Source organism: Anguilla rostrata, chromosome 1 (assembly GCF_018555375.3).
Source record: "Anguilla rostrata isolate EN2019 chromosome 1, ASM1855537v3, whole genome shotgun sequence".
Lineage (NCBI taxonomy): Eukaryota > Metazoa > Chordata > Actinopteri > Anguilliformes > Anguillidae > Anguilla > Anguilla rostrata.
Window position 1 is genome coordinate 58165547 of NC_057933.1, and position 25089 is coordinate 58190635.

A 25089-nucleotide genomic window follows, 5' to 3' on the forward strand; every position below is an offset into this window, starting at 1 on the left:
GGGAAATATCAGCCTTTTGAAAGCAAAATAAACCGGCGGTATTTTGAAACTCGATTGACAACCGTTATGTTTCATATGAAAAGCAGATTGAAAAATAAGCATTATGTAGGCTAATAAAATATGCACATTTTAACAGATATTTTCCCAAGACTTTTGGATCAGAACAATAATTGTTTCAGAAACTGCTGCACATAATGACATTTTTGATCAGGAAAAATTTGTTATTTCCCAGGCTTCACCGCCTGGCACCGAGCTCCTACCCTCTCCAGTTCCTATGCACGATCTATGGGTGGCACTCACTGAACTGTACTGGTGACACTGGCATTAGAGCAAGAGGACGATCCAATAAAGGATATTTCGTCGAAATGAAAGGGAAAGCATGATGGGAGACTCAGCGATCTGAAAACAAAAAAAAAATGGGCCTTTCAAAAAGATAACTTCATTCATATTCAGGTACAGCAATATATTTAAACCATGAAACACAATTTTGAATCAGACTCAACGATAGGTAGTTGGCTTATATTTACCATTCACCGCTTTAATGAAGAAGAGTATACCGGAAGTATCGTTTACGTACTTCCGCTTTACCTCCTCCTCGGCGGTCGGAAAGAACATAGAAAAGGATTATATAGTTTTGTTATTGTGTACCGTCATTTTGTCCATTTTACATTTGTGCTCAGTTGATTCTCACGATGTGTGACTTGCCGGTGAGTAGCGAAGCGGCAGATTCACTTAATGTTCGGTTGCAGAGTCTCCAGGAGTTGACGGAATGCACAGAAAAGTGTCAGAAGCAGCTGGACGGATTGTTTGAGGCTTTCGGGTGGAGTAATGAGATGAACGTAAACTCAATTCAGGTAACTTGCAATCTAGATGGCTAGCTAATTCACATATTTACAATGAAAACTAGCACGGTAGTTAAAGTAGGTACAAGCCATGGGTGCCTCACAGCTTCATAAAGCGTATTTCCCTTTCTAGCTTGATGCGTAGTTTATTAATTTGTAAGCCACGCACATCGTTCCGAATATCTGCCTTCAACAGAGCTAGCTATAAGCGTTATTTTAAAAAGTGTCCCCCTGCCATGTGACAAAAATGTCTGGAGTTATATGTAGGCTTATTTGGATTAAGCAGGATTCCTTGGAAGTGTGTCCGTATGACCGCAACCACCGTGTCCCGCAGAAGAGCATCGAGAGGCACAAAGCGGCCTGCAGACTAAGCAAGATGGGCTACTCCCGAGAAGAGCAGGTGACCGTGATCTGTACATTTATGAAACCACAATGACGGTTTGGTCTTGTACTGCTAGTATTTGTCATATAAATTATTTACCGTGCGCTCCTGAAGTATTTGGACGGTGAAACATTTTTTTGTTTTGGCTCTGTACTCCAGCACGTTTGAAATTGAATGGTGAAGTGCAGATTGCCAGCTTTAATTTCAGCGTATTTACATCCATATTGGGTTATCATTGTATGAATTACAGCCATTTGTATAGATAGTCTCCCCATTTTAGGGGGCCAAAATTAATTGGATAAATTAACATAATATTAAAGTTATCATATTTAGTACTTTATTGCATAATTTTTTGCATTCAATGACTTCCTGAAGTCTGCGACCCATAGACCTCATCAGATGCTGATCTTCCGTTCCTGGTTGTTTTGGGGGCCTTTTGCCTTCAGTATTTATTCCGGCATGCAAAATGCATTTTCTTTTGGATTCAGGTCAGGTGATTGACTTGGCCACACTTAACTCTTCATCATTTTGTCTCAGGTTAATACTCTTCTCATCTGTCCACATGACTTTGTTCCACAACTCAACAGTTTAAAGAAAATGTACTTGTTAGCCAACTATGACTTTCCATTCTGTTCTTGTGCTTACCAGCAATTTGCATCTTGTGTTGAACCCACTGTGGTTGTGCTGGTGAAGTGTTCTCTTTGTGGTAGTCTTTGACTCATTTGTGCCTATGTTCTTGATCTGTTTGTCAATTGAAAAGGATTTTTTCTTCACAGTCAAATGTATTATTTGGTCATCGATAACGGTGCTCAAATTAAAGCTGATCGTTTGTACTTTTGCCACAAATTCATTGTTTCATTTCAAATCCAATGTTCTGGAGTACAAAGCCAAACCACCAAAAATTGTCTCACTGTCCAAATACGTATAGATTGCACTGTACATACTGAATATTTTTTAAAAGGCACACAATTTACTGAATGCACGAGAGACCATATATTTGCCATAACTTTATGTGTTCACTTTTTTTTGTATATTTTCTTAGGCAGGGATGTATGACCCTACCATTTGTTATGAACAAACCAAAGTTCATTCCTTGGTTATTGGTAAGTATATTCAAAGTAAGAGCATAAAAAAGGCCTAAGAAACGTCATTGAAATCAATGGCACATGGTAGCACTAGTAGGGACTAGAAGAAATAATATGGAAATAGCTTTTCAGTTGTGAAATATTACCTCATTATAGCCATGACTATAAACACCCTTGTTTGTGAGCTATTCACATTCACCACCCCATGAACACACCGACCCTTCAGGGCTAGTGTTGCCCACCCCTGCTGCAGTCACTACTCCATAGCCCTGTCCACAGGTCTAATCCACTGGGCACAAATAGCAGGTGAAGTTTAGGATTTAAACTAATTCAAACTATTAAAAAGTTCAGTGCAATTAGGGACTGTTCCTCTGCATAAAAATACAGTCTTATTTAAAGAATGTGAAAGAATAATAGAATTTCCTTTAAATTGTGTCCTCTAAATTGTGTGATTGATGAATCAAATTTCTGTAAATGAATGACTGAATAACAGATATTTTTAAAAATTATATTGAGTTGTGCAATTTTTAAAGTACAAAGTCGTACATTGCAATCCAACAACGCCGTATGTACTCAAAATGTGCTGCGACTGCGAAATATGTATTTATTTTTGCCCTTTGAGCTCAGTGTGGAGCACACAACCGGTTGCTGTTTACTAAATGTAATCTTCCATTTCGATCGTTGAATCCAAAGTCCTGCATTACCGTTTTGGCTTCATGTGGGCTTGGTTCAGCAGTCATCCACAAGTCTTTTTCATATAGCAAGGATTCTGATTCAATCTTTTATGATTATTTGCATGCAGAACTTTCTGTCTAAACTTACTATTTAAATGAATTGTACGGGAATGTTTAAATGGTGTATTGACGATGCTAATTTAACAAGAGAAACAAGTTAAACTGGCCTGTATTTTCCAGGGCCATTTTCCATCCATTTTATTGTATGTTGTTCGTGTACCGGCTGCAGTATACTAATATTCACCAGGTATTTCACATTTCCATGAAAGTGCTTGTTAATGATTTATAACTAGCATTCTTATATTTTAAACATTGTCATTGTTTTGTCCAGACAAAGCTACACAGGAACAGATCATTCTTAAGGGGAAGGCATCTGCACCTATTGGAAGAACAGAAGGACTGTACTGCCAAAGTAAGTTTAACTTATGGAAAATTGAAATATTTGTTGAAAGATACTAAAAGTAGTATGTTTTTTTAACCCAAGGAGTAAGAATTCCCTGCCACTAGATTCCCCATTTCAAGGATTTCATTAAAGTTTGCACATAAATGCTCTGGGTGCATTTTTGGTGGGTGGCAAAATGGGTAACCTGACTTGAAATGGAATGTGTTGCACTAGTTGTACAGCAGATGGTGCTAATGAGCAGTCAGTGAGGTTTCTGTTCAATTATTTATTGTATTACTTTAATGTCTCTCTGAACATTTCAGGATGTTTTTGTTTTCTTAAGCCTTGCCCAGTTTATATTCTAAACCACTATCCTACATTCTAAGTATCCACATATCTTATCTATCAGGTGTGTTATCACTGTATTTGTGTTTTGTTTTTCAGCAACAGGGGTGAGTATAAAGAGGAAGTTTGAACTAGCTGTTCTCCTCTCGTTCAGGCATGGCCTGTTTACTTTCAGTATCCTTTAACGCAATATCCTTTCAAACCCGCTGATTAAAATAGTGTCCTGATTGTGGTCAACCTAGAGAAGTTTGACTCAGACATTACTATGCTTGGAGTTTCAGCTATGGTCAGTGACATGCTCTGTGCGATCAGCACAGTAGTTGAATTAAGTTCCCTGTACGTGTTGGGGAAATACAGCAAATTCTGCTAGTCCTTTAAATGTTGAAAATGATTGCTGGTAATGACTTGTGTGGCTGTGACTGTTAAACTAGGAAGGTGGTCAATTTTATTGACAGTATGCGTTCTGCAGTGTAGCGTGAAGGAACATTGAACCTGCTGAGCGTATCTTTGTGCCCTGTGCGCGCTTGTGTGTGTGTGTGTGTGTGTTTGTGTGTACGTGTGTGCGCGCGTGTGTGTGTGTGACCAGGCAGTAGCTCCACCAGCTGTGATGTGTCCGGTAGGGACAGCTGTGTGTGTTTTTTCATGTGTCTAAACCCTTCATCTATGTGCCTCAGGTGAATATTCTTCGGACCCTCCTGATGTTCCTCAGAACCACAAGCGATCGATCTGTGACCTCACCGTGGCAGACCGATTGGCTCTGTACGACCATGTGATCAGGGAGGCAAACCAGCAGAGGGCCCCAGCAAAGCCAGTGGAGAATGATGACCTCTATGTTGATTTGGTGGCCAAGCTCAAAAAAGGTATCCAGAAGTGAGGTCTGCACACATCAACCCTGTTACAGGCATTCTCTCTCTTCTGAGGGCTTAGTCCTTCATGGGTGTTTTCTGTCTACTCTACTGCACATTTGCCTGGGAGAGTTCATAATGTTTAATTGATCTTCATGAAAAAAATGCTGTGCACACAAATACAACAAATGAAAGTGCACACAAATTTCTTGCAGATGAGGAACAGAATGGCCCAAAGTCTCACCTGGAGGTTCTGGCGGAGATGAGAGACTACAAGAGACGTCGACAGTCCTACAGAGCCAAGAATGTCCACATCACCAAAAAGACTTACACTGAGGTCTTTTTAAAATTCAAACGCATCTTAACTCTTTATGATCCTAACTTTGGTATATATTGTTTGTATGGACATGGAATTATTTGTAAGGGTCTGTGCGTTTATATTTCAGGTGATCCGGGAAGTGATCGATGTTCACTCTGGTGAGCTGGCGCGATTGTGGGAGGAAGACGAGGCATTCAGAACATCCAGACACTCCTCTCACAGGTGATCTGAATGCTCACACGCAGCGGTCATATCCCTGGACTTACTTAGTAATAACTGAGCATAATCATTATCCCTGCATAAATAAGGCACCATGGTTTTCCCCGGTTGTGGCTCTGAGTGCAGTTGCCCCTCTGCCCCGCAGGAGGAGGTCTGAGGAGCGGCGCTCGGTCTCGGTGGAGTCGCGGAGCTCTCTCTCCAGCTCCCGCCGCAGGCGCCGCCGCAGCCGCGAGCGGAGCCAGGACAGGGACCGGGACGACAGGAAGCAGAGGTGAGGCTCGGAGCCTGGCGGCAGTACGGTTAAAAACTGACCTTCCAACTACTTTCAATTAGCACACGATCTCTATGTGCAGTGACTGTGTGGTAGTCATATATTTTTGAGGAGATGTGTCAAAGATGTTGACTGTGCTATGAAATGGGCCATAAAAGTGGGCGGTAAAAGGTACAAAATTTTTTCAAACTACCTTGTTTGGGTAGTGAGGCGCAGCTTCACATTTAAATTTGCGTGAATGGAAAGACATAACAACAATGAGCTTTGGTGCTCAACAACATGATTAAGACCACAATATTTCCCGTTCAGAAAGCATGGCCATAGCAAGAATTATTTTGACATTGCGCCAGGACAGTGGCATCACCTCCTTTGTCTGTTTCAGAGATTTGCACTCGACAGAGGAGAGGCACCATGAGCGAAAGAAAAGAAAGAGGACTTAACAACTGTATCTGGGTAGCCGTACATGTGATCTTTATTCCTGAAGTTGAGCTGAGGGACTTGGAGCCATGGATTGTGAAAGGTGATGACTCATTTGATCATTAGTCTTATCAACATTGTAAAGGAGAAAAAGCACACAAAGTTAATGTTCTAACGCCAAGTCCAGTGCATTAGTGTGCCGTTTACTTGACAGGAGACCTGCAATATGTGTTTTTCCCCATTCTAGGAAATCCTTCAAATGCTTTTAAAAAATGTATTAGTTGGTGTTTACTTCTGTAATTTAAACAGAACCGTGCTGTTTGCAAAGAAATAAATTCAGAAATTATTAATACCTTCTTGTTTCAGTTCTTAGCACCCAGTTAGAGCTACTTTTCATTGAGTGCTGCCTTCCTCTTGTTTCATATTTTACATGTATTTCTGTATTCAAGTACCATTACAGCAATGAGGTGTGACAGGATGTTTTAAAAAAAATAATAAATAAATAAAAATATATATATATAAACACAAGAAGCAGTTTCAAACCACAGCACCATCCATCGATTTGCGGAGATGTCCATAAATCGGTTTCCTGTTGCCTGAATCCATTTGTTGTAGGATTATGGTTATGCAGTCATCAATGCAACAATATTCATGTACACATGATGAAACATACATTATAGTATCAGAGGAAAGTGTAGGGAACTAGAGGGAAAAAAACATGGGAGTGATACCCGGGAATCAAAAGCAGTATACCTAATATATATTGATGAATAATATAGTGCTATATATAATTTGCATAGTAAATGGCAATTGATGGTAAGTCGTCATTGAAACCTTGAAAATATTGTTTGGCTGATTGAAACAAGGGGAGAATTGGAAGGGAGTTTATTCAACATTGCAGGTACTTAGCTGTGCTGTATGAGGGTGGGTAGACCTGACTCCTGTGTCACATTGAGCAGTTACAAAAGGTTTAAAAAATAGTTATTGCTAAGATCTGCGTGTATTAAACATTTTAGTGGTTTCATTGTTGATCAAATTGTCCCAGAGTTCAGTACGTTTTCCGGTTGGAGAACCATGTTTAGCCCGTTAAAACCTGGAACACTGGAATGTGTAGCTCTGTGCTAGAATTTAGAAGGAAACTGAATGTTATTAGAATGCATTTCCCATAGAACTGTCATTATATGGGAAATGCATCCACCTTTCATACTATTTCACTTAATATACTTACTTGATTGTTTTTTATGGATTTTGGTTGTATAAGGCGTTTTTCACTTTAGAAGAGGCCTTTCTCAACTGAGCTGACTTGTATGAAATGACTGAATTTCAGAAAGAATATAAAATCAGTCAGTTGAGCTGATCCCATACAGTCTCCAAGTTCCACATCAAACTGAAACTCCAAGCCGGTCTGTAGATTCTTCTGGGAAAGCGTGCATCACCCTGAGTCATGAACTCTCAATGGCCTGTGCTCAGAATGACTCTTAAGGAAAGACCTGAAGAATGTGTGCCAGAGTTGCCATAGCTGGCACTATTTTGCCAAGGGGTCTAAGGTCATTCATTTTCATGCATGTATGTAAACATTGATTTTTGTGCAGAATCTGTCACCTAAGAGAATGAGTAGATGTTTTTATTTTATTTTATTAACTACATTTCTTAGTAGTTATGCATTTGTGGCCTTTTTGTACACGTTTAGGCAACAGGATGCTGTACTCCTAAAGCAAGTTTTTTTTCCCACAGAGTTTTGAAGATCTATAATTTTGGCATGAAGTTTAGTTTTCATTCAGTCACATTACATCTGTGGTGCTGAACTGTGCAGTTTTGCCACTATGGATTTATTTTGAACTTTGCCAAACATTTGGCCTTACCTTTAAGTAAGTCTTTCATCATAGGGCATTTGGATTATCTTTTTACATGATTATTCCGCTCCAATGAATAGTGGTACTTAACTGATCAGTGGCTGCCGAATGGGAGTAAGATGGCATTATGAGGTTCCATGGAAGTACTACTGCAGGGAGGGAAGGGCTATTTTATTTAGCGAATGTCAAGTCTCTCTCTCTCCCTTTATCTGACTCCCAGGCTCTTTCTCTTGCTCAGTCTTCTGGGAGCACTGTTTGTCCTTCAGAGACTCAGGTATTTCTCACCAGGTTGAGGAGAGGAGGGAACTGAGACCAGTTCTGCCTAGAGGCCCAACCTGGACACGGGTTCCCCAGGGAGAGGGAGGAGAGAGAGAGGCGCAGGGGACTACACTGACTGCAGGGAGTATCATGGTGTAAGGAAGACCTCTCGGTGTGCAAGTCAAATATTTTTTTGTTAAAATCTCCATTCTCACAGTGGGCGAAGTGTCTGTACGGTGTGGACCTTAGGTACCTGCTGACCCAGCCTGTGGTCATGCCAGCATCCAGGGCGAAGGTAAGCAGAGTGCTTAACTGTAGAGCTTCAGCTCATGTGGGTACACCTGTTGAAGGCATGCGACAGAATGCCAACGTAATGGTGGCATTGGTCTGGTTGCCAGCTAAGATATGATGTGTGCTTGTTTGTGATTTTCCACATTGTTGAAAAGAGATGAATATGTTGAGGTAAAAATTAATTTATGCATGTTTGGGTTGTTGTTGCCTTTTTGTCATGAATTATGTCCCTTTTGTTGTTGTACATCTCTGTAAAATGCACACCATGTAGATGAAGACCTCTGGTCTTGTATGCTGTAGCATTTGACTGGACTTCCTTTGTTAGGATTGCAGAACTATTGTATCTACTCCACTTGCACTACAAAGCAAGTTGCTGCTGTGCACTGTCAAGATTACAGAATTTTTAAAGGATGACTTTATTGACTGAACATTTCAAACAAGATGAAATATTACCTGTTATATTATGTTGATTTGTGTGGTTTTATTTAGTTAATGTCTGCCTTAGCTAATGCAGTGTACCTGCAGATTTTCTTATGTCAATAATAATTCATAAAGATTCATAGAACATATGTAGTAGGTTCCACTTGTGATTGAATGTTTTTGAATAATAAAACAGTAGCTTGCTTTGTTGAACCCAATGGTGCCTCCTGAATGTGTGTTGATAATGGCGAGTTTAGCTGGTAAAATATCGCCCCCTGCAGGAGAGGCACAGGGTTCACACCCCTTGCGACACCTGTGTGTCCTGGGAGGCCTTTGGGTCTGGATCACACTGCTGCTGTTATTCTTCACCTCCTGTGCTCAGCTATGGGGCTCCAGAGCGCTCTGTGCACACCTGTGTGCTCAGCAGATGCAGAGCAGTGTTTATCTAAAATGAATCTGGCAAATTTCATTGTTGTTTGAGCAGTTTATAAAATATTTGTATTCCACAAATAATGACTGCGCAGTGTGTAGTCCTAACTGGATTTAATGTTATATTAAATGTGCGTTTCCATATCAATTACAGTTCAGCATAAGGCAATCTTATTTGAAAAGTTATAAATGCCATCAAAACAGTTGTGGTTAAAGATGGTCCTCACTGCAATTTCCTCTCTTCATACAAGGCAGATAAATTGTGAAAGGATATCTTTTCTTTTGGGGGGGGGTTCAAAGCCACAGTGGAATTTGCATAAATATGTTAGCAGAGAGCAAACTTTTCTCAAGTGCTGTGTACCCAGGCTCCAGAACAGTGTCTTATAGGTTCTGAAGCATGAACAAAGAAGAAGCTTCTTCACACACTCTGATTCAGGCCCTTTTGGAATGTCGGACCTGTCTGACAATTCCCACTCTGGCTCTGCTCATTCTAGCTGCGGTCAAGCGGTCATAGCCGTTCTCAAACCCAGAGCCGCCGCCAGTTATGTGAATTAGCAATGAAATAAAAATGACCCATAAGAAATGCACTATTATGGTGCATTACACAACCAACCAGGTGTTACACAACATGCAGGATAACACTGTTTGGCTTTGCCTCTAGGGGGCACCCAGAGGATAAGAACTGTCAAGCCTTTTCAGTCTCAGAATCCATTGGTATATTAGGAAAAATGTTCTTCAAAAATGTGTAGTTACCAAAAATGAATTCATAGAGGCAGTTACATTATCACCACAAGTTGTAATGTGTAAAAACAAGATATACTTTTCTCCCAATGATTTAAAAAAAGGCTTGCACTTAATTGTAAACCATTTCAACTGCTCATTGAAGATGAATGATCTTAAAAAAAATTTTGCCATGAAAATGCCATGATTTTGCATAATTTTCACTGAGAAGGTGCTGTGTCTGGGGCTTACTGGCATTGGCATCTTTATTGCTGGCTGATGGTGCTTTCTTCTTGGACTCTGTCCCCTGACTGGATGGGCCTAACCACATCCTTTGAGTATGTGTGGAGTATGAACTGTAAGTGAGGGTACGTAGGTGACAGAAACCTGTCTTTTCATCCTCAGGTCTTTCTTCGCAGGTCCTTTAGTTGTAGTATGGGATGCTGACGTACAGCTTATATCTGGGTCACGGGGTCGCCCACAAGTTCAGGTGACCCTGAGTGACAAACGCCGTTTATCACTAGGGAGGCGACTGAGATCTCTGGGTTCACCTAAGGGAGCTCTGCAAGGTGTTGAGCTAAGGAGTTACCAGTGAATTAACTTGCCTTCATCTGTAGACAGGGGCAGTTTGTAGTTTGATGTCATGTTAATTCTGATAGACAATCTTCTTGGTGCAGCAGTAGAAGAAGATATATTTAAATTTTATATACGGAAAGTATTTTAACATTTTAAACATCTTGCATGGTGCTCCGATTAATTTATTGTAAATAATTATTTTATATCCAAACAAGTGTTCAGATTTCAGATTTAGGATCTGTTTTGTGAGTTTTCTTTTTGTTTTCTGCTTTTTTTTTGGGGGGGGGGGGTGTTTAGATAAATGACTGACACTAGATATGAAGTTAAGAACTTAATCTTTCCAAAGGACAGCATTGCTGAATGAAAAATTTGGAATGGCGCCTCTTTAAATAAACACAGGAAGCAAGCATGCTCTTATATTATGTGGTTTTTATGGAGTCTACAGTTCTAGCAAATGTTTTTCTTATATCATGCAGACAATTAATAATTACCACTTTGCAAACCTCACAAAATTGCTTATCAATTTCATTAATGTATCAATAGTATATTGAAGACCAGATTGTACATGGACAAGTCCTTACATGAAGTCGATCAATACATTTCAGTGTTGTAAGTTTCTCTGGGTAAGTGGTCTCCTAAATGCCTGAATGTCAACATATAAAGCATACAGCACTAACATGGGCCAGCAGACTGGGGGAACAATTTCAGAATGAAGTCTGGTGTGTTTCTTATCTTATTTTTATCAAGTAGGGTTTTAATTTCAACTCTTTAATAATGTCCTTTTATAATGTACTTCTTTTGCACTTTGTGTTAATGCTTTTAATGTTGTATGTAAAGCACTTGAAATGTGCTATACAAATAAACTTGCCTTGCCTTGCCTTTGCATGCTGTTCTGTGAAGGCAGAGATGTGGTAGCAGGACTCTAGGAGAGGTGAATGTTGTGTGTGCTCTTCTCTCCACTGTTCCCAGATGACTCTGCCCTCCTGGCTGTGTGTACTCCTGCTGTGTGTCCACCATGCCTTTGGCCAGGACGAGTACTCCGCCTACCACTCAGGTCTGTGTATGCACATTGCCCATCAAAGGAGGTCTCTCCAGCAAAGAGATTGTAATGCCCAGATGTAAAACAGCGTAACTTTTGTACAGAGTAGTTCTGTGGCAATGGAATTATACAAAAGATGCAAAGAAACAATATATTACTATATGTATTATGTATAACTGCAGTTTCTGGTCATTTCTGTTACAAAAAGCTTTCCTTGAGGAAACAGACCTGAGTTTAGGAATGGGCTGACACTAAAATTGTCATGGATATTTAATATAAGAAATGGCTCTGACAACATTTTTTGTTGTTTAGACTATTATATACTACATCACACATGACAAGTTTAGGCTGTTAAGCTCTAATGTCTCCAGTGGATAGATTTAGGTAATACACCCTTTTACAGGGAATCGTCCTAAAACAAATGTATTCTTACAAAGGGAAAACAGAGGAGCATTTAGACCACAATTCAGTGCAACAGCTACTTTTCATCAACATTTGTATGACATAGCATTCAAAAATGTGTATAGCTTATTTGAATCATTCATTAAACCTGTGTTGATGGCCGTGCAGTCATTTTAATGAACTTGACTGTGCTAGTGAAGTGCACACATGTATAGAAATGATAGATGAAATATCCTTCAATAAAGTGAGTGGATTGGCCCTGTGGTCTGGGATGAAATCTGGACAATGTTAGTGCTAGTGCAGCGCTGTGTCAATGCCAGTGTCACTCAAAGAAGGTGGGGTTTCAGTCAGCCAGGATGACAGCATCTCATCACGCAAGTTGTAACTTGCTGTGGTAGCCGAAAGGAAGAAAGCAGATTTGTCATTAGTCTTTCATTAACCATTTGTGTCACTCCGATTGAAGGTGATGAACATGTATATGAGGGCTCAGTGGTGGACAGCTATGAGGAATCTGGATACCCCCACCCAGGTACTGTACGGTAATTTTGATTGTGCACATTAATCCAAATGTGTTTTCCGCATTATTGTTTCTGAATTTCTCCAAAATTCAATTTTGCAGCGCAGTGTTGGAACCGTTGAAACATGCTGAAATTGACTATAAAATACCAATAAAGTATAACCTTTAAAAAGTTGTTTTTAAATAATTTTAAACTGTAATATTGAACCCTTTAATCTGGCATAGGTGTTGTATTTGAGCATCTCCTTAATTCTTTTTGTATTTACTTCTGCCCACACCTATTTATTATATTAGTTTTAACATCAAAGACAGTATTCATGGAATAACACTGATTTTTATTTTCTTTTACACTTATTGTCCATCATAATCAATTCACTTGCTTCTGTCTTTATATTTGGTCATGTGCTGTAATTTTCATTTTCAAATATTTTTTCTTTTGTTGTATTGTGTTGTTCAGTATGTACATAACCACCATTGTACTGTTGAGCAGTTGTGCTTGTATGTTTTCATTGAGCTGTAGCCTTTTTTCCATGTAATACATTTAAATGTTGGGGACTCATTTAGCTTATTGATGATTTTTTCTTTTAATTAAAAAGGAGGTAAATCAGGCTTACTTTATAAGTTCTAAGTAAAAAAAAAAAATAGTGCTGTGGACCTTTGCAATCTTGAAATAAAAATTTGGTTCTATTTTTGGTGTATTTTATATATAATGGTGCTTGTAAAGTATTAACAAAAACATATATCCTGATGGCCTTTAAAAGACAGGGATGAAAGGAAATAGCTCTTTGAACATTTTATTAAATAAGTCTTTATGCACACATCTGTTGCACAGTGGAGTACCCCCCTACAACAGGATATGAGGACCACACAGCCTCAGGCTATGACCCTTACGCCCCCACTGTGGTCACCATGATCACGGAGGAGGCGTACCCCTACGCCACAACAACCGAATCCTACGACTACGTCAAAGAGGTGACCACCATGACAACGCAGGTCCCTTACGACTATGAGGACTTCCACGGCCCTGGTGGTGATGCGGCACTGGGAGAGGAGGGCCCCACAGATTGCAACTGTCTGCCTGGGGAGCCCGGCTTCGCTGGATTTGCTGGTCCCAAGGTATGCCACCTTTCCTATTGGTTCTGTCAGCTTTCACCCTGTAGCTGTGTTACTAAGGGTCATTGTCTTTCCCTGTTTCAGCTGTTTTATCATTTTCTTACGTATTGACTTCATTTTTATTTCAGATGTCCAGTTATGTTCTCTTTGACACATTGAACCGGCATTGTCAACTGAGAGGTTTTCCCATCTTTTTAAAAGTAGACATGACAGGATTAAATTAGTATAGTTAGATGTGGTGCACGGTGACAGTTTTCAGCTTGTGGCTTGCTTTCTGCATGTGAGACGAGATCATTTCACAAAGTGGGCACAAGTATTTTTCTTGCCATTTTCAGGAATTCAGTGGGTTTTGAATAACTGCCATATACTACTCTGTCCATACATGTGGTCAGTCATTAATACTTCCATAGTGTTGTGAATGGATTTCTGATTGATTTTTTGTAATCATACAGAGGATAAATGCTTTCCTGTTTTGTATCTAAGCATCTACAGAGTTAAAAATAAATGAGCAGTTATTTTGTAATTTGTTTTGGAGAAATGAACAAAATAATAAAAAAAATTTTTTTTTGAATGTATTGTTTATGTGTTTAATAAACAACACAACAAAATCATTAGCATTCTTTGTAAAATTATGTGGCGATGAATATTCTTTTAATTGTATAGATTTTCAATCAACCAAACCTACAGTATATTAGGCAGTTAAATTTCAGAAAGCAATTGATTTGACAGGCTTTCAGTGATGTCATCATCATCACTGCATTTATGGATGTTCTGTCTACAGCATAGATTTTTGTGTGGTGGGTTTTGAACAAAACTTTAATTTCCTTTTCTGGACATTGATTTAATGTCACTCTGTACACATATCACTGATACATCAAATTCTCTAAACAGGCCTTTCGCGTCACATCAATTCATCATGTTCATGTGCCCCCACCCTACAAAGAGTGGGTGTGTAGAAGCACTACAACTCTCTCGCATTTATGATTTACAGCATTGACTGCAATCGGAACTGTTTGCAGCAACCTTAATATTAATATTATGTAGTTTTGTGATCACATAATGACAATCCTACACACAACATTTTGTTCAGCTTGCAGAGCATCTTTTCTTAGCCATGTCCTACTTTTCTACATGACTTAACAGGACTGATTGCTCTGGCCATTCAATAGCAGATTGCAGATCCGATGTGACATTATGTCCTATGAGAAATGCCCATCCAAGTGCTCTATAAATATGATTCAGCAATAGGCTGAAGATTACTGTCTGGTCACTGAATGTGCTGTGATTTCATGTCATGAGTTTATTGTGTCTGTCATCCAGGGCAGCAGAGGACTACAGGGCAAAACAGGATTTCCGGGAGAGCAGGGACGGGAGGTGTGTTTATAAGCTAAACTTTTACCTGTGTTAAAACAGCATCTGTCTATAATTCTGACATGCAAATAAATGCACGCAATATGTTTTTCAACACTAAAAGTAAGACCAACTGTCGATTGACTAGACTTTGATTTACCAATGACCAATGTAAAAATAGACACACACAAGCATGTTAAATTCTGAGGTTTCAGATTGCTTTTGTCATATCTTTCAGGGGTACAAGGGGACAAAAGGGGTTCCAGGAAGAGGAGGAGATACAGGGACAGAGGTGAGCTCCAGTTACTCTAAGCTGGAGTGCTTGCACATTCAGTGATTATCATTTTCTGAAAACAGGCCACTCGGTGTGTTTTAGGTTGACATCAAGGTCCTATATGCATAATAATTCAAGGCCCTAATGTTCCCTTCTAAAGTTTGGGTCAATTCCATTTCATTTCAGTCACTTCTGGAAATGAAATGAACAATCCTTATGGGATATTATGGGTATTTTTACTTATTTAATAACATATTTATGGGCACATTTGCTTTTTAACACAAATATGTTCTGCAGGCTTGAAAGCTATTTAGGCCACATGGTTCACCTTTTGTGGGATGTGTAGGACATGGTGTGAATGGCGGATTGCTATATCAGCCACACACAGTTCACTGAATATGTGTCAATTTCCATGACCTTTGACCTCCTTTCTCTTTCTCACAGGGTGACTCAGGTCTTGATGGTGCTGAAGGTGCATCGGGGTATTCTGGGGCCATGGTAAGCAAGCAGAATTCCCGCTCTGAGAAGTTCATCACAAAAATGATGCTCATAGATAATATTTCTGCTTTGTCATTATTGGGGTGTATACATTCTGATGTTCATGGCTTAGTGATGTTTGTGTCTGCAGGGTGAACCAGGGCTACCTGGGGACCCAGGTGTAAAAGGAGATTTTGGCATTAAGGTAAGAGTCGCATACCACTAGCACAATGGCCAGAAAAGGGGCCTCTGTGGCCAGCTGGGCTGAGCTGAGTGTGGGCTGAGCCAGCTGTGCCCCATGCTGATGCATTCAGTGGATGGTTAGAATGAGTGATCTGAATGTAACGGTGGCATTCAGGAAGCATTTCTAAAAACATTTCTCAGAAGCTTTCTTTCAAATCAGTCTTCTCTTGGCTATAGGGGAGTCGAGGCATGGAGGGTCCACGTGGTGGAGTGGGAATTGAAGGAGTGCAAGTAAGTCAACTGGTCGAATTTTCTAACCTTAACCATATGACCACATGGGAATAATAACATATTGTCATACGACCCTTGTATACAATGAAAAATTCCCCTTTTCTAACATTTGCCTATATCAGACTTCCCTTTTGTGCCCCCAGGGATTTTTATTATGCATAACAAAAATAAGCAGTGTGTTCAAAAATGAATACAATAAGAAATAAATGAGTGTTCAGAGCATAAACCTATTACTTGGAATCAATGGTCACAGTCCTCTTCCATGGCCTTTGGCCTTTATGACCTATGACCTATGACATGATCCAATAAACACCTTGGTGTGGATGTAGGCCTGGGGCATGCCAATACCATGGTAACAAAATATTCACTCTTCTATATATGCAATTGCATGCATATTTTGTGTATGTTAGACATTCTGAAGTTACAAATATAATTAAAAATGTCATAGATTTAAAAACAAAAAACACACTACAATAGATGTGTACAAGTGAAAGCTGAAGACAGGATGATGTAATTATATAATGCACCATGAGAAACACTTTGACATGCATGTCTACATACATATATGGCAAAAAGACATCAGTTCCAAAGTGCAATGTGTGCATCATATAAACTGAAAGTCTATGATTCCAGGGTGCATTCGGACAGGCGGGGCGCCCTGGGACAACCGGAAGAAAAGGTTTAAAGGTAAACAAATCATCTGCAAATGAGAACTCACCCAAAGCAGTCTACCCCCAAATCTGGTCTTGAGTCCACCTTACCATTAATACATAGGGGAGGTATTTTCATCTATTTTTCTGTATGTTGGGGGGGGGGGGTGTGGCGGCGGCATGGGCATGACATCAATTCCTTTCCTTTCTGAAGTCAGCCAGAAGTCTTGCCACCCTGGACCCTTCTCAAGTGGAAAGCTAAGCAGGTTTGGGGTAGTTAGTGGTTGGATAGGAGGGCAGGTGGGGAAAACAAATTGCTCCTGGAAAAGAAGTTGGTGGGCAAGTTGAGGTCTCTCTTTCCTCTGGACAAAACAGAAACCCACTGCCCAAGTGGTGGCCCTGTTCTGCCGAAGGTTCTTTTGGATGATGTTATACTGAGGTCCGGACATACTGTGATAAATAAAAGATCCCATGGCAATTTTCAAAAGAGCTGGGGTGTTAATCCCAGTCCAGTCACCTTCCCACTGAACTGGCTCTCTATATCTGGCTACAGAATCACCTCCTATATCTGATTGCCTTCACAATCCCTTGCATTCCTGACAACACTGATTCCCAAAGTCATTACTTAATAAGACAACTGTGATCTTAGTTGACCTACTTGGTTAAAAAATAAAAGATGAATAAAGTTATAACATTCAAATGCCAATCACTTCAGGAGAGCAGTGAAAGTTTGTTTTATATGTTGGAGGGTCGATATGCACCTAATGGGATTTTCTGGCTCCCTTCGACAATATCTAACTCCAGCCTAAAGTTGAATCTCTGCAACTGTTGGGCAAGAGTGCCTTCAGCCTTTATCAGGACTGTGAAGTATAACTGTGAATTTGGTAGCTGATTTACATTCCTGGTCTTTACAGGGATCAATTGGGAAACCTGGAAAAATTGGACCTGATGGGCGAATGGGAGAGAAGGTAAGATTCTGACCTATCCTTAACAAGTGACTGACAGTTATGAACAACCAATAGGCAATGATTAGAAAAAACGACATTCAAGAATCACAGGTATATACAGTATGTACTACACTATATAATCACACAGCAAATGCCATATACTTAGTTGATGTAGGATATCCAACTATAATACACACTTTGTGAAATGCAATGGTGGACAGGGAAATGTACTTTTTTGTTTGTAGGAGAGGTAAGTCCAGCAATTCTGAGTGTAATAATGCTATTCCTTTGTCCTGAAGTAACATCTTCGTCTCTTCATCCCTCACAGGGTCAGAGAGGAGCACCTGGATTCCCTGGAGACATTGGCGAGCAAGGTTATCTTGTAAGGAGACGGCTTTTGGTTTGCACAGGTGGTTGATTTTAACTTTGCCCTGCTCTTATGTCAGAGATGAACCAGTCGCTTCTGATTGCTGCTTGTTTTAGGGTTACCCTGGGATCACAGGAGACAGAGGAGAACCAGGACCGAAGGTACAAAGAAACATTTATAACTAAATCAAGTAGAAGTAGCCAGAATATGAATGCTTTGTGCTTCCTCGTGGAAATGAAAAATAATAGGGATGCCCCCTGAACACTTTTCTGTCACCCAGGGAGACCAAGGCTTGGGCGGTCTGCCAGGCAGTGATGGGGAGCCTGGGGAGGATGTGAGTTCCAGCTTTACCTGGTGTCCTTCACATCCACTCACCTGGGATTAACCATGGAGGTGGAACCTCGAAAGAGGTCCTGAGTGCTGAGATATGTTTACTTCCCGTTTTTGTTCCAGGGTCCTCTTGGAGTTCCGGGTGTGATCGGCATCCCTGGCTTATTTGGAGTTAAGGTACATTGACGGGAAAAAGTGATCTGTGGTATTTATGGAGGATTCAATTTCAGATGTCTGATGATCAACAACTGTTATAACTTTTTCCTGATTGTCGTGTTTTCTGGCAGGGTGTGAGAGGGGACCCCGGACCCAGAGGCCCAATTGGGAGAGTTGGGGCTGGGGTAAGACACGCAGAGACAGAGCTATGCATAAGGACTGCACTGTTTTGTCTAAGGTCTAATGAGAGGAAATCAATGCCCACTGACAACATATTAATGTTTCTTGGGAAACACAATATAATTTAGGCTGGACATATCAAACACACTTGTAAGGCTGCTTTTTGTCTATGTTCAGAGGAATAAGGTCAAGTGTGGGACTTAATTCAATGTTGACTTTCATAATCTATTTCAACTTTCACATGATCTCCCTTGTGAAGAATGCTGTCACCAGTTCATACAGTATATAGTGCTAAAATAGTGGGCGGAGGAACATGATTCATGTTACAGAAGTGAGAAAAGAGTCATGTGATGATGAATTGGAATTTTTTTTCTGTGCCCCGTGTAGTTTTGACCTTTTTCGCTTTCAAAATGGGGAAGAACCAGCAGGTGGTGGTGCTCGAATGTCTCAAGCTGCAAGTTATAAACAGGAAGTTCATTTGGTTTCGGGGCAAACTGTAATTCAAACAAAAATTCCATGATATGTAATGTAAACGGTATGTAAAATACCTGAAAATGTTAAACTGAAGTGATAAGAGGAAAAAAATGTATTCATGAGGCAAATGTTTTATTTTATTTTTTTTTATAGAAAGTGTATAAGCTGTGTAAGTGAACTGTTTTATAGCTTTTGTGACTGGGTCTGCCTGTATCTTGGACATGAATGTCAGTATAGGTCATGACTGTGTTATGTTTTGTGTTACAGGGAGCACTTGGAGCAAGAGGGGATCCAGGTTTACCAGGCAAACATGGACCAAAGGGCCTGCAAGGACAGCCTGTGTGTATGCAGTCTTAGAATGTCCTCTAAATGGGCATTTCATTTTTTTATTCCTGTCAAAGTCAGCAGTTTTAAAATGTTGAATTTCCCTCCTCAGGGAGCTAAAGGAGAGACAGGCCCAGATGGTGAGAAGGTAACAAAACAAGCAATTCGCTTTCATCATTAAATTTAGGCCTTTTCCTGCCATTTAAAAAAGAAATTTGAGTGAAAATCCAGGATCAAATGTAATTATCAGTGTTGCATAAGAGTTGTTTTTCTCATCTCACTGGAAAGCCCCCATCAAAGAAAATACTCACTTGTTATGGCTTGGAAGAAGTAATAAAGCTACATTCTGGCTTGTTATGGCCAGACGTTTAATTACACCAAACAAACGAAAAGTCATTAACCCTTAGGACAGAATTATCTTTTGATATTGTAATGAAAAATGTAATGTTGAAATCTCTTGTGACCTAGCATTTCATTGGTTTACAAAACACTTGTCATAATAAATACAATAGGAACAAGCAGCAATCTGATTAAATCTGTCATTTTATAGCCTTCTCATTGAAACCACTGAAATATATTTTTTCTACAGGGTGTTAGGGGGAGACCAGGCATAAAGGGTGTAAAAGGAGAAAAGGTAAAACACTGCAGAAACTACCGCTAAAATCTGATGCCTTTTGGCATTCGCAAAACATCTTTATGTTCTTCTACTAGTTTCCACTCCAGTGTTTACAACTCTCTCGTTCTTTCTCTTTCTCTCTCCAATAGAGCAGTTCTGGTTCCCGTGGTGACAAAGGCCAGGTTTGTATAGCACTTACTGGAGGTTGAGTAACTGCACGTTTGGGTCAATACCAGGCTATCCTATAACTTTATTACAGTAGTTCCCAACCCTGTTCCGGGAGATCTGCCCTCCTTTATTTCACTCGCAATTTTTGTTTTCAGTGCTTTCCATGAGTTTTCTGCAGTTTTATATTGCAACTGACAACCGTGACGCAGCCTCCTGTGTGTTGTGTAGGCCTAAACATTTTAACCACATTGCTGCATGATGGAAGAAACAAAGCGGGACAGTGTATACAGATTCTGGAATGTGCTTGGTCAAGATTACCGTCTTTGTAAGTTGTTACAATCAGAAGTTTGGGGGCCCCTTTCAACAGTGTTAATGCCAAGCACTCCTTGCCCTATTACAGTAATGTTGTCAGGGACAACAGCTGCTTCATCAAACCATGCAATGTACAACATGTTGTCCCAAAACAAACTTTAAAGCAACAAAAATGCACACACAGTAACCTTGTTTTATTATTTTGTAATTAAATCTTTTCATGTTTTGAAGTTACATTATGTCAGAAATGCATGCCATGTACAATAAAAATACCATGCTCACATTGTGCTTATTGTGCTATATTGCGAATAATTACATAAAAACAGATAACAATTGTTTAACTGATCAAATTAGACGGAGGTAGGCTCCTAATTAGGTTAACTCATGTGTTGAAATTCTTTTGTATTTTTTCCCTTAAACTTGCATGTTTGGCAAATTATCATTTGTTTCATTTTTTAATTCTTAATTATTTACTAAATGCTTCGTTTTAGTAGCTATGTGTCCGCACTTTCACACTTAGTGGCCATGTGTCCAGGTTTTAGTAGCCTTTATTGATTCACCTCAGTATTTAATTTGGTCGGCTAATTAATTTGGTTGCCTAAATAAGAACCACTGCACCAGGATATCAATGCATTTTACTCGTATTTATTTCTATTGGCAACTGTCTGTTGATTTTTAAAAAATGTCCAGCACTTGTTACTGGTGCTACCGTTGTGCTTGTTATTTCAATGGTTTCCCACTGCTACATATTATTTAATATATATATAGATATATATATATATATATGTATGTATATATATTTAAACTGTGATTTCTGCTGCTTTTTTCAATTTTACTTGATTTTCAGCAACTTTGCTGTGATTGCTCTTGGTCAGTATTTTCCTTGGTGATGATGCTTGTGCTGTCTTTGTGCTGTAGCGGGGAGAAAGGGGCCCATCCGGCCTTGATGGATCTGCTGGACATGTGGGACCCCCAGGTATCCCAGGCCCCAGGGGTAAGACTGGTCCAAGTGGGGACTCAGGAGTTCGAGGCGTGGTTGGAGTGAAGGGACTACCAGGTGCCCCGGTGCGTATAACAGTCTATTCTTCAGTTTACTTACATATTATATTTACTTATCTCTGGCTCAAGTGGTGGTTTTCTAGTCATGTTAAATGCACCTTCTTTAATTTGCTGTAGCTAAAAGCACCTGCTAAATGCCTATATTGATAATTGTCAATGGTAGCTGTTAAAAATTGTCAAGCATGATTTGCATATGCACACAAGTTATGCCTTACTTCATTGGAGCAGATAAGTACATTTTGCACAGTCAAAACAGTGAGAACTTTCCTGGCATTCAAACCCATAATCCTCAGGCTTACAAGTTCAGCAACCTAACTCAGTTAAACAGACATGTGCATTTTCACAAATAACATTATGCTTACTGTTGCTTGCTGTTGTTATCAAATGCAAATACATTGTGCCCAGTAAGCTGCAGAAGTGTCTATCTGACTGTATGTGTGTGTGTGTGTGATTCTGGTTGTGGGACTGTTTCGTTTTGTGAACTCTGCAGGGGCCTGGTTTGACAGATGAACAGGTCCTTCAGCTATGCAGAGGAGTGGTCACAGCCCAGATCTCCCAGTACGCTGCATCTATCCGCTCAAAGTGCGCGCAAGGCTGTCCCATCAACAATCGGACACTCATCGGACCACCCGGGCCCAAGGGGCCACCTGGAGCTCCAGGGAAAGCGGTACGTTTCTGGCCTAAACTTTTAGGAGTGACAGTCACAAAATCCCTTGATTTTATTACGCTTGCATTAACCTAATGGTATTTGTTTGCATCTTAGCAACAATTTTAGTCCCCAAACCATTGGGATTCAGTCTCCAGCCAAGTCTCTCCAGATAAAAATGATAACCACTACTTTTCGACTTGATACTCAGCATTAACAGAAGTTGTTTCAGGATAATGGTCTGGCCATTCTGTTTCAAAGGTGTCGTATGAAACTAAAACCCACTGGTCGCCACTTGTGAGTGATAATATTATCTGAAGTTCCTCTTGGAAAGATTCATAGCTCTTCTGACTTTTATTAATTCTTTGCACAATACATTAGCTCCTTGTATAAAGGAGCTAATGTATTGCATTAATATCCAGTAAATTGCATCCAGATTCCAGTATGCAATATAATAAGATTAAATGGTTCTGGTTTGGTCACTTCATACAGCAACCCAGTAGATGGTATTCTATTAAATATTGGTGTTCTATTGGTATTATTACGACTGGAAGCCATAACTGGAGTCCTGAAGGGCTGCAGTATCTGTTGCTTTTTGTGGGTTTATTTCCATAACTAGCCAGTTTTGATCTTGGGAATAAAGTGTGACATCAATGACTGAGAATTTTAGTGGTGAAACACACCGAGAAACAGCCCTACAGGATTTCAGCTTGAGATCAGTGCATTGAGGGTTGGCAGAATGTTTTGCTTTTGCTTTCCTGCCTACATCTGCTCTCACATGTGCTCTTTTAGGGAAAAGGTGGGAAGGCAGGTGCCAAGGGGTCCAGGGGCATGAGGGGGCCAGTAGGTGTTCAGGGCCAGAAGGGTGCAGACGGAGACCGAGGTAAAAAATTCTCAGAGAAAACTCGTTTCTACTTTATCATTCCCTCAATTGCTTAGAAAACCTCTCTGGAAACGTTTGTGGAAAAATTCAGTCCCAGAAATATAGCATTTCAGATTTTGGACATATGCGATTTATCCATGTTACAGGCACAAAGGGTTTGAAAGGAGCGCGGGGGGACCAAGGAGAGGGTCTGCCAGGACACGATGGACATCAAGGCCTCAGAGGTGGGACACCTTAGCCACACCAACCTCACTAAGCACACTGTGACAGGGCCCCATTGTCCTCATTAAATTCAGTGAATGTGTTAATTACATTTGCAAATGGTCGACAATCCAACACGAACAGAATGGGTTCCATTTGGTTTTTGTTACTACATTACTATCTAATATTAGGCCCAGACCCATTCTTGCAATATCTTTACAGTATCAAGTCATGTTCAGGTACCAGGTGACGTACCTGCTCCCATTCTTATCAAACACTTAAACATTCAGTGTGCTTATTCCATGCTCAAAGGGCTCCAGATGCTGGTCTAGTATAACACGCTGTATGTTGTTCCCATCCTTGTGGTATGAGTGGACCCGTATGAGTGTCCATTCGGTATGAGTGGATGAACTAACCAGCCCCTTGTATTTGACAGGGCTTCCTGGCCACCCAGCAGATCCTAAGGATGGGACAGATGGTCCCGAGGGGCCCCGTGGGCACCCTGGCCCTGTGGGCCAGCCCGGCATGGCAGGAGTGGCAGGTGTGCCAGGTGTGTGCGAGGCACGCGACTGCAGTATTCACGCCCCAGTGATGAGGAAGGAGCAAGGCCTGGTTAAGGGCCCACTTAGCCCCAAAATCTAATGAGGTACAGCACCACAGGAAGCGCAGAGCTTAGGGCTGCAGGAAGAGAGCTTGGGAGACCGCCCGCCAGACTTTCCATCAGTTTGAGTGGTCTACCAGACAAAAGAGATTATGAAAAGAGATGGTGAAAAGATGACGTTGCCAAAAGAACTTTATCTGAGCCACCCAAGGCCCAGAGAACAGTAATATTTTGATTCTGACTGTTGAGCTTGCCCCCCACCCCCAAGATGCAAAGACCAGAGCATATTCATTTACATCCCAGGAATTCATTAAAAAAGCACCTCTAAAAAATTACAGGTCATAAGATTGGCAGTGTGATAGTTTTTTAAAGTCTGTTTTCTTTTTTCAACAATATCAATGCTGTGGATACAAAGACAATAAAATAAGACATGTAAATAATTTTGTATAGTATCTGACGTACATGTACTGTTTGTTCTGATATGTTATTGTGCGATATAAATTCTGTCTTACTTTTTTAAAGATGGACCCTCACTTTTAATTTTCTTGGAAAATAACATTTATGTTACCTCATAATTAATATTCAACTCTTGTAGAAAAAGCAAGAAAGGTGGATTTTGTTTTATTTATTTTCAGTTAATGAGGGGTATTTTAAAAAAAAGTAATGTACATGTTTTTTAAGGAAAATACCTTCATGAAGTGGCTATTGAGCATTTTTTTAGCTTGATGTGCCTTAGCCAATTTTGCATTAGTCTTAAATAGCTATGACCTTATATCACTTAAATGTACAAATAAACTGTCTGTGTTTAATTTGCTCTCAAGAGCACGCATGAATTATGATATTAAAGACTGGAAATTGATAACATTTCTAAGAAGACAAACACATTGGATGCATGTGATAATAATTTAAAATTTAATATTTTAATTTGAATTTGGACATTTTCATTCATGCTAGAGAAGATACCATGTCTCCTTGTCACATTAAAAATCAAAACAGGGTGATAACGCAATTTGTTTTCATTGTGTTAACATTCTTGTACAAGTAAAACATTTAGCTGGTTACATGGCTTTTTCCGACAAGGACAAAAATAAATATTTCAGACAAATCTGTTTGAGAACTCAATAGGGCAGTGAATACAGTA

General features: G+C 40.0%; 2 protein-coding genes across 5 annotated transcripts; both read left to right on the forward strand.

The window, feature by feature from the left end:
- The first annotated feature begins 564 nt into the window (after positions 1 to 564).
- Positions 565 to 6191, forward strand: snrnp48 (small nuclear ribonucleoprotein 48 (U11/U12)). 4 transcript variants are annotated; one of them, XM_064344790.1, is made up of 9 exons: positions 565 to 854; positions 1177 to 1242; positions 2267 to 2327; positions 3375 to 3455; positions 4445 to 4630; positions 4831 to 4952; positions 5062 to 5156; positions 5299 to 5424; positions 5807 to 6191. In XM_064344790.1, exons 1-9 carry the CDS (start codon positions 693 to 695, stop codon positions 5862 to 5864), a joined length of 957 nt encoding a protein of 318 aa, XP_064200860.1. In that variant the 5' UTR covers positions 565 to 692; the 3' UTR covers positions 5865 to 6191. The 4 variants fall into 4 exon arrangements, with proteins under 4 accessions (XP_064200860.1, XP_064200840.1, XP_064200870.1 ...); XM_064344770.1 differs by having other exon boundaries at positions 566 to 854; positions 1126 to 1242; XM_064344779.1 differs by having other exon boundaries at positions 568 to 854; positions 1129 to 1242.
- Positions 6192 to 7464: 1273 nt separating this feature from the next.
- On the forward strand, positions 7465 to 24388 carry zgc:113232 (uncharacterized protein LOC541546 homolog). The gene is made up of 25 exons (XM_064344715.1): positions 7465 to 8247; positions 11358 to 11442; positions 12293 to 12358; positions 13179 to 13462; positions 14780 to 14833; positions 15048 to 15101; positions 15528 to 15581; positions 15712 to 15765; positions 15981 to 16034; positions 16668 to 16721; positions 17599 to 17652; positions 17960 to 18013; positions 18115 to 18159; positions 18279 to 18332; positions 18452 to 18505; positions 18616 to 18669; positions 19406 to 19477; positions 19575 to 19610; positions 20052 to 20096; positions 20228 to 20260; positions 21477 to 21623; positions 22108 to 22284; positions 23056 to 23146; positions 23293 to 23370; positions 23784 to 24388. Exons 1-25 carry the CDS (start codon positions 8227 to 8229, stop codon positions 23987 to 23989), a joined length of 1980 nt encoding a protein of 659 aa, XP_064200785.1. The 5' UTR covers positions 7465 to 8226; the 3' UTR covers positions 23990 to 24388.
- The last annotated feature ends 701 nt before the right edge of the window (positions 24389 to 25089 follow it).

Coding starts and splice junctions, on each gene's coding strand:
- snrnp48 (XM_064344770.1), top strand. CDS start 693: ATGTGTGACTTGCCGGTGAGTAGCGAAGCGGCAGATTCACTTAATGTT. Junction 1,243..2,266: donor GCTACTCCCGAGAAGAGCAG/GTGACCGTGATC, acceptor ATATTTTCTTAG/GCAGGGATGTATGACCCTAC. Junction 2,328..3,374: donor AGTTCATTCCTTGGTTATTG/GTAAGTATATTC, acceptor TGTTTTGTCCAG/ACAAAGCTACACAGGAACAG.
- zgc:113232 (XM_064344715.1), top strand. CDS start 8,227: ATGCCAGCATCCAGGGCGAAG. Junction 14,834..15,047: donor CGGGAGAGCAGGGACGGGAG/GTGTGTTTATAA, acceptor CATATCTTTCAG/GGGTACAAGGGGACAAAAGG. Junction 18,670..19,405: donor TTGGGAGAGTTGGGGCTGGG/GTAAGACACGCA, acceptor TTTGTGTTACAG/GGAGCACTTGGAGCAAGAGG.